The following is a 12735-nucleotide window of genomic DNA, read 5'->3' on the forward strand; positions in this document are numbered from 1 at the left end:
TTGAGTTTTATTTAATTATCATTATTATTATTAATATGGAGGTTTTGGGAATATGAGTAACGCCTCCCTTAAATACCCTTCCTCCTCCTCCTCCCTTATTTTTTAATTTTCGACTTGTCGTGTAATGTGGTGAAGCGTGAAGAACGAACGACAAATAATAAAACGATGAGGTACTTTTACTCTTTGTAAAAAAAAATTTTAATTTTCTATTTTGTTTTGAGAAATAATGATGATAAAAAAAAAAAAAGAGAAAAAAAAGGTAAATTTCTTTGCATTTTTCATTTTATGTCATAGAGAGTGAAAGTAGAAATTGAGTAAAAAAAAAAAAAACCGTTTAGTTTATCTATCTATGGTCTACGGGGGAGTTGAAAAGAAAAGAATCCTTTTTTTTCCTATTATTTTCTCTCTTTCTCTTTCTCTCTCTCTCTCTCTCTCTCTCTCTCTCTCTTCGTCTTCGTCTTCGGATGGAAATTTCTCGATGGCGACACGGTTAATATATTAAAATTCAATTGCAATTTAATCGAAGAGCGTATCGCGAAATGCAAAATAAAATATGATGATGATGACGTTTTACCAAAGTAAATTGTTTGCCATTTTTTGTTGTTGGTCATTAGTGGTCACCGCCTATTAAATTAAAAAGAAAGAAAGAAAGAAAAAACGAAAGTGTAAAAGTTTTTTTTTTTATATTAGTAAAATGGAGAATTTTTTTTTTTTTTTTTTACTCAAGTAGAGCAAAAAAGAAATGATTACATAATGAAAGAATCACACGCACTCACTCACGCACATGTACGCAGTCAAGGTTTTTTTTTTTTTTTTTTTTTTTTTTTGGAGTAAATTTGAAATTTTTTTTGTTAAAAGGAAAAAAATTAAAATTCAATTCGATCAAAGAGCGGAATCCGTTACGTCACATTAATAATAATTAATTTGTAGATTGTAAATTAAAAGTAGTGATAATTGTAGTTTTTTTTTTTTTTTTTTTCTTATAAGGTTAACTACGGTCGGTTGATTCGTTCGTTTCGGTTATTTTTGCAAATTAATTTTTTTTTTTTTCACTTTCGAAATGTTTCGCATCCGGTTGGAAATCGATTTTTTTTTTTTTTTTTTACTTCTCTTTATTTATTTCTTTCTATTTTTTTATCGCATATTAATTTTAGGAAGAATACGCCGCGGAAAAAATCGAATGGACTCCGATTCATTATTTCAATAATAAAATCGTTTGCGAATTGATCGAGGGTAAAAAACCACCGGGAATATTTTGCATATTGGACGATGTGTGTGCCACGCTTCACGCCGTGTCCTCCGGTGCTGATTTGGATTTTCAAAAGAAACTCAATAAAGCCGTCCGACAGCACGATCATTACGTCGAGGGAAACGATAGTTTTATAATTCATCATTACGCGGGAAAAGTTTCCTACGACGTACACGGTTTTTGCGATAAAAATCGCGACGTTTTATTTTCCGATTTGGTGGAATTGATGCAATCGAGCGAAAGCAAATTACTTTGTAGACTTTTTCAACACGAGGATCGCAGCAGCGGCAGCAGCAGCAATAGAAGAAAGTCACGTCCGACTACGGCGGGAAATAAAATTCGTACTCAAGCAAATGCGCTCGTGGAAAAATTAAAAAATTGCAGGCCTCATTACGTGAGATGCATAAAACCGAACGAAACGAAAAAGTCGAAAGAATGGCTGGAGTCCAGCGTGAGGCATCAAGTCGAATATCTCGGGCTCAAGGAAAATATAAGAGTGCGAAGAGCCGGATTTGCTTATCGAAGACTTTTTCAAAAATTTTTATTCAGGTTAAATAAATTCCCTTTTTTTTTTTTTTTTGGATGAATTAATTAATTTTATGCGTCGGGTTTAATTTTTTTCTTTTTTTTTTTTTAATTACAGATACGGTATATTAACCAAAGAAACAAAAAACGGTCGTTTTTGGCGGGGAGGAGATGACAAATCTGGAGTTGAATGGATCATGAAAAAATTAAACATTCCACTGGGATCTTATCAGTTGGGAATGACAAAAGTTTTTATCAAAGCTCCCGAAACGGTGAGTTTGAGTCGAACGTTTTTATTTTCCCTATTCGCAAAGGTCCCCCCACTTTTTTTTTTTTAAACGCGGAAAAGTTTTTTCGCATCAGAAAATTGTGTTAAAATTGAATTAGGGCTAATTTAAGGGATCGTTAAAAAAAAAAAAACTTTACCGTTTTTTTTATTTTTTTATTTTATCGTAAAAAGTAGTTAATGTCTCATTGTTTTCGTTTCTCTCTCTGTCTCTCTCGAAGAGAGAGATGGTGAGATCCGTTCAATCTTTTGGTTGGTGTGATAATAAAATAATTAGAGTGTGCGCAAATATTTAAAAAAAACAAAAAACAAAAAAAAAAAACGAAATACAATTCAGAGCGTTTCTTTTATGCCATTTTTTTTTATAGCTTTTCATGCTCGAAGAAATGCGGGAAAAGAAATACAACGATTATGCTCGAATCATACAGAAAGCGTTTAAAAAACATTTCGCACGCCGACAGCGCGACAAAGAAAAATTGGAAGCCTCGAATTTGGTCGTAGGAAAAAAACAAAGGAGAAAAAATTCGCTGAATAGAAATTTTGTGGGAGACTACGTCGGAGTGGGTCACGTTCCGTCGTTGGTGACATTAATCGGACGAAAAGAAAAAATCGTTTTCGCGCAAACTGTTAAAAAATACGACAGGAATTTCAAAACGAATCAAAGATGTTTAATTCTCACGGAAACGACTTTGTTTCTTATCGAAACAAGAGACAAAGTTAAATCTGGGAATAATAATAATAATAATAATAAGGAGACGTGTAGGGAAACGATAAAGAGGAAAATCGATTTGGAAAAAATTGACGGAGTTACTCTGAGCACGCTGAAGGATGATTTGATCGTGATACGAGTGAGAGAAAGTTACGACAGCCTTTTAGAAATCACGTTCAAAACGGAATTTTTGTATTGTCTGAGTAAAAAGTACGAATCGAGAGTCGGAAGTCCTTTAACCATAACGTTTTCGAACAAGTTTGAATTTAAAATCAAAAAAGAAGATTGGGGAGGAGGAGGAGGAATGAGATTCGTGAATTTCATACAGAGCGAGAGCGACAATCTAGGAGAGCTGGAAATTTTTAAATCGTCGGGAAAAGTTTTAAACGTTACCGTGTCCAGGGGTTTACCCAACACTTCAGGTACGCGCGCGTGTTCCTTTTAATTAAATTTAAAAATTGTTTAAAAAAAAAAAAAAATTATTTATTACTTTACTGTCGATGTTTTCAGTTCCGGAAAAAAGTAACGTAGCATCTAGTCACAAGAAAAACAGTACAACAAAAAACATACAAGTATTTAAAGGATCGTCACAATTCGCCAAGAACAACAGCAACAACAACAACAACAGCATTCCTACTGCAAATCCGGTATATCGAAGAGCTGCTCCACCGCCTCCGAGTGATCCCGTACCACCCAATCAACCTGTAATATCATCATTTAAATTCAACTACCAAAGATTTAACGAAGGAAAATCCAAAGAAATCATTCCGAACGGGTTACTCGCTCACGTGACAAATACCAACACCGTTACCAAGTGAGTTACCGAATTATCATTGTTACCAACCAAAAAAAAAAAACAAATCAATGTCGTGAGTTTTTTATTTTTTTTATTTTACAGTGATAATATTCTCAAATCCAAGATGGAGAAACCGATACCCGGAGGTGGGAAACCCAGGCCTCCTCTAAAGCCCAAACCCGTCATGCTATCGAGGTGCAAAGCCGTGTACGATTACGTGGCTCAAGATTTGGACGAACTTTCCCTAACGTACGGAGATATAATAACGATAGTCAAAGAACGTAAGTTGCCTCAATCAATTTTTCCATTGAATTTCCACAGGTCATCATGTCATCATGTCGTCGTTGTTTAAACGGTGGTGGCGGAAGTTAAAAAATTTTTATTTCCCCCTTTTCAGATGAAGGCGGTTGGTGGCAGGGACGTCTGAAAGGAAAAGAAGGATTGTTTCCTTCGAATTACGTGGAAAAAATGTGATTGATGATTAACGATTATTTTATTTTATTTTAATTTATTTTAATTTTATTGGAATTTCTTCGCGCGGCAGCTAAACTACAACACGATGATGATGATGATGATGATGTGGAAGATGATGGTGACGACGACGATGATGATGACGTATTACGGGGTATTTTAAAATGAAAAAAGCTTTAATAATTTAGGCTGTGTATTTCGATAGGCGTACACATATATATTTATTGTGATTCGTTTAAGGTTTAGAAAAAGTGCGTACGTGCGACGTGTTTAACTTACCGCCTTATAAAATTTTACGCGGTGCCTTATTGAGATGATGCCTTTTATCCTTTTTTCCCTCTCTCTCTCTCTTTCTCTTTCTCTCTTTTTTATTCGATTCTAGGTACGTAAAAGAATTGTTGAATTTAAGACTGATGATAATGACGTGTTTGTTTTTGCTTTGTAGTTACTTCTTAGGCCTGTCGGTTTATTATTAAATTTTTTCTGGAGGTGGCACACGTGTTGTTGTACACGCTTAAGAAAAGGAAAACTCATTCCAAAGCTAAGGTTTCCTCGCTCGCACGTGGTACAATTTTATATTCCGTTCAACTTTTTTTTATCATTATTATTTATTTATTTTTTGTTTTTGTTTTTGTTGTTGTTGTCGAAGGATTTGCAGAACGATACGATGGGAGGCAATATACAACCTTGATTCGATAATTGTATTTTAATTGCACGTTTTCTAATCTCTTTCTTTCGCCGAGACAAATCCGATTTGTTTTTGTTTTTTTTGTTTGTTTTTTTTTAAAAATGTCGGACGTTGGTTGGGTTTTGTACTTTTTCTAAAAGTTTTAACGATTTCAACATAATTATTTTTTAAAAAATAAAAGGGTTGTTTTGCTGTTGAGGGTGTCAATTTTGTTTGTTTTCTTGATAAATTGCACGTAATGAAGTTGTAGTTTTATTTTTTAGTTTTTAAAAATTTTGTTTCAGGGATTAAAATCTGCAGTTTAGTTTTTTTTTTTGTAAATGAGAAAAGTCTGTTTGTTTGTTTGTTTGTTTGTTAGCTTACTATGATCTTGCGGCAAAGTATTGAGAATTTCCGTTACAAATTTCGTTTGGTCTCTGTTGCAAATGCCGGATATCTGTATCTTAAAGTTGAATTTTCTCTATAATAATAAAAAAAAAAAAAAGCTTAAGTAAACTTCCGGTTCCGCTGCGTAGTAAACGGGATATAGTTTTTTTTGTCGCGCATTTGCAAAACGTCTGGCAGCCATTTTTTTTTTTTTAATATTTTTTTTGTCGTTTACAAACCGTTAGAAATTAACTGAGCGTTTTATCTACCCAAACAATATCAACGTACTACATTAACTTGTAATTGAATATTAATGACCCCTCCCTCCTCACTCCTTTCTCCCTCCCCTTTCCCCTCCCCCTTAAAAAAAAAGATTAATAATTAATAATAATAATAATAATCGAACACACTAATTAAACTATATTATCGTTAACGAAAAAATTAAAAAAAAAAAATTATTATTATTATAAATGATAATATTATAAATAATAATAATAATAATAATAATAATAATAATAATAATAATAATAGTAATAATAATAATAATAATCATAAACGTATTAAGCAAGCATTTCAAGTGACACAAAGTAGTAATAATTAATAATAATGATAGTGATATAAATAATAATTATGTTAATGTTAATGTTAATTTTTTTATTTTAATTTTTTTGTAATGTATTCCAAAGGTGTCTTATCTTTATTTATTTATTTATTTATTTAAAATTTAAATACATAAATTTATTTATTTATGTTGATTTTAAGAGAGTCAAAAAAAAAAAAAAATTTGGAAATGTCGGGGGAAATAAGTAAAATTTTAAGATATTTTTTTTTTAAGTTGCCTAAAAGTCTAATTTCGTCTTTTGCCAAATGCGTGAACGTACGCCCGCGAGTGCGCCCCCGCACCCAGCCACCCACGCACTCGAACACGCACACACTTACCATTTTTAAATAATGAAAAAGTTTCAATGGGAAAGAAAAAATAAAAAATAAAATTATTTAAAATTTATGTGACGTCATTTTTAAAAAAATTTACTGGGTCGAAAAATGTCTTTTCCCCCTCTCCTTTTTTTTTCTTTTTTTTTAAATTGTCACGTCGTGCCTGTAAATTATTAAATCTATAAAAAAAAATTGATAATAATGATAATGATAATAATTTAACAATGGATGATAATCGGGATGATTAATAAAATTTAAAAAAAAAGAAAAAAAAATGGCGATAGGTGTGAATTGTTAAAAAAAAAAAAAAAATGGAGGATGATGATGATGATGACGATGGTGATGATGATGATGATGATAGTGATGATGGTGATGATGATGATGATGATGATGTGAGTATTACTCGCGGTTCGTTGTTTTCGGTGTAAATAATATTTATTGTTGTTAAACTACCAGAATATTATTACACTGAAGGATTGACTTTTCATGTAAAACCATCATTAATCAACCTTTTCAAAAAGAAAGGTTAAAAAAAAAAAATGTAAAAGAACCTTTTGAAAATCTTATACGCGGAAGAAAAAAAAAGGTTGGTTATGAGAGAAAAAATTAAACCTTTTTTAACGGTTTAAAAAAAAAAAATGACAATAATTCATTTCGTCTTTTTGAAAAGGAAAAAAAAAAAGAAAAAAATTATTAAAAAAAAAAAAAGTTTTTAATTTTACGCGGCCGCCATTTTGTTATTAAAAAAAAACCAAAATTCTTTCTCATTATTATTATTATTATTATTCGTTTTTTTTTTTTTTTTTAAATTTTTAAATTTAATTTATACTCGTTATAATTAATTATAATTTTTTTGAAAAGGTCGAGAACCTTTTTTTTCTTTCTTTTTCCGTTTCCGGTTAATAATATCGTTTTTTATTTAATCATTTAATCATTATTATTATTATCATCATTCCGCGTAAAAATAATTTAAGGTACGCGAATTTAATTTTTTTTTTTACGATTTTCAAGTCATGGAACCTTCCACCCCCCAAAAAAAAATTTTTTCTTTTTAAATAAAAAAAAAACCTTTTGATTGATTGCACATTGTTAAGATTTATTTTACTGTTGCAACAAGAGAGAGATTGAGAGTGTGAGGGAGGGAGGGAGAGGAAGAGAGAGAGGGGGATCATTGGAAAAAAAAAGGAAGGAAAGAAAGAAAAACCTTTTTTTTAACTTCTCGATATAAATTAAATTTTCATTTTTTTTTATTTTATTTTATTTTAATGTCACTCCCCCCCTTTCTCTCTCTCTCTCTATCCTGCCCTCTTCCGATCCCTTCCCCCTCTCCCCAATTATTTCGTAATAGATTATTATTTAAAGTTGTAACTGACGTTAAGGTAAGCCGTAACCATGTTTTTTTTTTTTTTTCAAATTAAAAAAAAATTTTAATTTTATGGATTTAAAAAAAAAAAGGGGGGCAAAAAAATTCCTTCTGGAAAATTCTAACGATTATTTAAAATTTTTTTTTTTTTTTAAATCCATCACACGCATTAAAAAAGGAAAAAAGGACAAAAAAAGGACATAAAAAAAAGGAAAGAAAATCGATCGAAACTTTTTCTTTTTTTTTTTTTTGGATATTTTTAAAAAACTGACAGATTTAATGGATGGATGGATGGATGGATGAATGGCCTAATCGATTTCATTTCATTTTCAAAAATGATAATAATGATAATAATGATAATAATAATAATAATGAAACGTATAAGAAAACTTCTTTCCCACCCTCGTCCTTTCCCTCTCCCCTCCCCCCAATCCCAATACAAACGAACTCGTTTTTAATTTTAAAAAAAATAAAAAAAAAAAACGATGGAAAATTGAATTTTCTAAAAATTTTCTTTTTTTTTCGTTTTGTCCTTTTTTTTCCTTTTTCTTCTTCACTCCCCCACCGCACTCCCCCTCCTCACCGCACTTCGACATACGTGTTACGAATCAGTCGGTGCGTAAAAAAAACAAAAATATTCAAAACGATATATCGATCCATCGATCGATCGATCGATTAATAAATTTTTTTTTTTTTTTTGTAATCGAATATAAAATTTTCTTTTCATTATTATTATTATTATTAATGATAACGTGTGATAAAGACACGCGTGCGTTATCAATTTATTTATTAATCAATCAAAATCCGCTTTATTAATTAATAAATTATTATTATTATTATCATGTAAATAAATTAATGAATGGATAAAATAAAAATTGTTATCAGTACGTGTGCGTGTGTGTGCGTTTTTAATGATAAGAAGGTGTCGTAAATTCAATTTTTTTTTATTATCAGGTTTAAAATTTTCTTTTTAATTTTTTCTTCTGCTTTTCCATTCCTCCATTCATTCATTCATTCATTCCTTATAACTGCGTATCCTCATTCTTGACTTGATTTTTTTTTGTTTTTTTTTTTTTATTTTTCACTTGATTAATTATGTTGATAAGAATTTTGTTAATGGATTTAATTTTCTTTAAAGAAAGAAACGTTACGGTTGAAAGAGTTTTGTGCAGACGATTTTTTTTTTTTTTTCGTTGATGTTTTCTGCTTTTGATGTTTATGCTTACTTACGTTGTTGTTGCTCCCCATATTATTATTAATATCGGTTAACCCGGATGAAATTTTTTTGTTGTTGTTAAAGAAACGGAGTTATTAATACGTGAGGGGAAAATTTTGGAAAAGAAAAAATTTTCCATGTATATTGTTTGTTGCGGGGCGGAGAGGAGGAGAGGGGAGGGGTTTACGATGTTTGTTTGTTTGTTTGTATTGCTATTCGTCGATTGTTGTACGACGGGGTTTATGCGTGTTAGTAATGATATGTGTGTGCGTGAGTGAGTGCGTGCGTGCGTAAATTTTAAATAAGAAAATGAATTTTTTTTTTTTAAATTTTCTTTTTCTTTCCACGTTTAAGTAGGAAAAAGGGGGAAAAACGGTTGGAAAAATTTAACGGTTTTTCCTTTTTTTTTTTTTTTTGTTTAAATGAAAAACTTCTACGAGAGGAAGAGGAGTGGGGAGGGTAAGGGAAAAATTTAAATCCGTAAGTTCGACAAGTTAAATCTTTTTCCGAAAAAATTTTCTTTTTTCTTTTTTAATAAAAAATTTAAATATTATTAAATTTAGTTTTTTCCTTTCTTTTCTTTTCTATTCTTCTTTCCTTTGATTCTTTTCCTTTTTTTTCCTTTTTTCTTACTTTCATTCTTCTACTTCACTTTTTTTTTCAGTTCTTAACATTTTATTCAACTTTTAATTATAATTAAAAAAATTTTTTTAGAAAAAAAAAAAAATTGATTTTTTGCCCTCTGGCAGAGTTTGTTAATTTATACATTTTTTCCTCCTCCCCTCTCTCTCTCTTTCTCTTCTTCTTCCTCTCTCTTTTTCTGCCTTTTCTCTAGTTTTTTTTTTTATTTAAAATTTTCATTATTTTAAGTGTCCTGTCACGACAATGCCCTGATTTTTTTTTTTTTTTTTCAAACGAACGAAGAACATTTAAAGATTAATTTTTTTTCTTTCTCTTTCTATTCTTTAAATATTTTTCATTTTATTATTAAGTAAAGAGAGGAAAAAAATTTTTTTTTAATAACATTAAACGATAATAGTAATAATGATAATAATAATAATAAATGTTACGTAGCGAAGAAAGAAAAAATAGAAGAAACGAAGAGGAGGCAGCGTGGGAAAACAAATGGAAAAAAGAAAATGGAGGAATGATCAAATGATTACTAAAATGATATCGTAAGTATTGAATTTGAGCTAATTGCAATTGACCTTTAACCTCTGGTTGTCCGTACAAAAGGTAACAAACGGAAACGTTTTTTTTTTTTTTTTTTTTTTTTAGAATATCCGTTGCGAATACGCACTCGAAACTTTGTCAGAGTTCGCGTATTCTTTTGCACGTTTAAAAAAATTAAACGGAAGTTGACCGTGTCTGGAGCAAAGCTGGAATTCTGGAATTTTTGATGACAAAGATAGAAACGTAGTAAAACTTCGTCTAGGAAAATTTAAGGTAAGTTAAAAAAAATTCTTTTTCACTAACTGTGTGTATGGGTGATGGAAATTATTTTAAAATCGAGAAACCAACGCTATAAAATCAAATTTATCAGACGATTTGTTATCAAAACCGCGTTTGATAAACCCGAAAATAATAATGATAATAATAATAATGTAAAAAGAACAATAAGAAAAAAGCAAAGTTTCTTTTTCTTTTTTTCTTTTTTCGTTTGATTAATATTCCTTTCAGAATTCTATTATTATTATCATCATCATAGTCGAACACACAAAGTTGAAAAAAATTTTTTTTTTTTTTTTCTTTTTCCTAAATAAAAAAAGTTTTTTTTTTTTTATATTTTTGAGGTCGTGGAGCGCGGGGTAGGAAAGAGGGAGGAGGGAAGGGAAGAGGGGAATGGAAGGGAGGAAAAGGGGGAAGGACGAGGGAGGGGAGAGAGGGTCGGAAGAAGAAAAAAAAAATTTATTAGATTCTAATCCCTCTGGAAATATTTTTTATTTTCAAAAAAAAAAAAATTTAAAATTGGTTTAGAACCAAGTAAAAAAATTTTTTTTTCTTTCCCTTTCCCCCCTCCCCCTTTACAATAAATATTCTTATTTTATTTCATAAATAATAATAATGATAATGATGATGATGATGATGATGATAAAGTGACAAATTTTATTTGTGACGAATGAGTAAAAACAAAAAAAAGTAGTTTTTATAATAAATAATAAATAAATTTTTAACCACCGAAATAAAATAAAAAAGGGAGGGAAAAAATATTATTATTATTATTTCTAGTGTGTGTGCGTGCGTGTGTCCGGGAATTCACGTGTGTACGTGTGTAAATGTGGAATTCAATTAACGCGAAAATTAATTAATTTTTTTTAATACGATTTAAAATGATTCGATTAAAATATTTTTTTTTAGTTATTTAAAAATTTTTTAAAAATGGTGGGAAAATCGGGTTGGGGGGTAGAGGAGAGGTGAGAGAAGGAAAAGGAAGAAATGGGGAAAAGAGTCGAACGGATAATATATACGTATATAAAATGAAAAGGGATGAAAATATTTTTTAAAAAAAAAAAAAAAACCGGAGTAAAATAACAATTTATTTTGAAAAAGTGTTGATGAAAGGTATAAGATAGCACGAAATTTCACACCGACACCACCACCACCATCACCACCACCACCGACACCACAACCGCCACATCACGCCATATACATACGATAAATATGACGTCACACAATATCCTCCAATCTTTTTTTTTAAAAGGTCAGTTGTAGTTAAAAACTATCACGCTCACGTTTTTCCCACTTTAAAAAAATTTAATATTTCCTTCTTTCGTATCAAACATATAAACTATTTTCATCGCCAACCTTTTTTCTCCCCCTCCCCTCCCTCCCTTCTCCCCAACAATACTTTCCGAAGAATAAGTTAACCTTTTTTTTTTTTTGATAAAAAATTTTTTTCTTTTTATTAAACGGAATAGAAAAAAAAGGGGGATAAGGGAAAAACGAACGAAAGTTGCGCGAAACGAGGAAAATACTGGAGAATATAATTTTTTTAAATTTTATTTAAATCAAACTGGAGAAAAAACTGGAGAGAAAATAAAAATGAATAATTTTACGGTTTCGATTATTTATTATTATTATTATTAATATTTTCGAGTTTATATTTGTTAGTTTTTTATAGTTAGTGAAAATTTTTTTTTTTTTTAAATAAAAGAAAAAGCAGAAGATTATTATTATTACCGTAATAATATTAAGTAATAAAAATATTTACGGGTTTTTATTAAAAAAAAAAAGATTTTTATTAATCAATAATAATAATAATAGTAATAATAATAATAATAAAATTGATAAAGAAAAATTTATTACGTTCGGGAAAAAAAAAAATTTTTTTTTTTTCGTTTTTAATTTAATTTTTTAATTTATTTTTCTATTTTAATGTTTTTTTTTTGTACAAACAAACAAACACAATTTAAGGAAACTAAAGAAAGTGGTGCCAACCTTATAAAAACAATCGATATCGATCGGTAACGCATAAAAAAAAAAAAACACATTTAAAAAAAATTTTTTTTTTTTTTTAATTTAAAATTTTTCAATTGTTAAAGTTTTATTTGTTTATTTTTATTTTTTGTCGTGTCAACAAACAAAATTTTGTTTTTTAAAGATTTCAAAACAACAACAACAAACAAACAAACAAACAAGCCGAAAATACTAAATTAAAAAAAAAAAAATTTTTTTTATAACGAAACAAACGAATAAAATAAAATAAAAATTTTTTTTTTTTGGAGGGAAATAAAAATGGCGGCGGCGTGGGGTTTTGATTGGTTACTTTATTTCAGTGTTGCCAACCGTTAAAAAAAATAATTTTTTCCATTTTCTCAACTATTCTTTTCCTTTCACTTCCGCTTTGACGCATAAATTTATTTTGCTTATTTGTATATCATCGAGTTTTAAATTACAAAAAAAAAAAAAAATTTCTATTTTAAAATTGTTTCCCCTCCCTTCTCCCCTCTTCTCTCTCTCTCATTTCTCCCCACGCCCCCATGAAATTCTTTATTAAATCTTTTGTAATAAAAGTAATATTATTATTATTAATAGTTTTACGTAATAATTTAATATCGTATAATCAACTTTTGGCATCGGTTTACTAGAAATTGAAAAAAAATTTTTTCTCTTTTTTCTTCTTTTTACAA

General features: G+C 29.4%; 1 protein-coding gene across 1 annotated transcript in view; it reads left to right on the top strand.

Moving 5' to 3' along the window:
* The window catches only part of Phum_PHUM225150 (myosin Ie, putative), a gene marked incomplete at both ends in the record, with an annotated part of 34165 nt that extends 30126 nt beyond the window's left edge, over window positions 1-4039 (top strand). The window contains 8 exons of the mRNA XM_002425827.1: window positions 1155-1798; window positions 1893-2046; window positions 2429-2776; window positions 2816-3203; window positions 3280-3355; window positions 3428-3583; window positions 3668-3846; window positions 3963-4039. Of these exons, the coding sequence (XP_002425872.1) occupies window positions 1155-1798; window positions 1893-2046; window positions 2429-2776; window positions 2816-3203; window positions 3280-3355; window positions 3428-3583; window positions 3668-3846; window positions 3963-4039 (2022 nt within the window). The remainder of the gene's footprint in view (window positions 1-1154; window positions 1799-1892; window positions 2047-2428; window positions 2777-2815; window positions 3204-3279; window positions 3356-3427; window positions 3584-3667; window positions 3847-3962) is intronic.
* Window positions 4040-12735: the final 8696 nt, after the last annotated feature.

Source organism: Pediculus humanus, genomic scaffold, assembly GCF_000006295.1.
Source record: "Pediculus humanus corporis 1103172107582 genomic scaffold, whole genome shotgun sequence".
In the NCBI taxonomy this organism is placed as follows: domain Eukaryota; kingdom Metazoa; phylum Arthropoda; class Insecta; order Psocodea; family Pediculidae; genus Pediculus; species Pediculus humanus.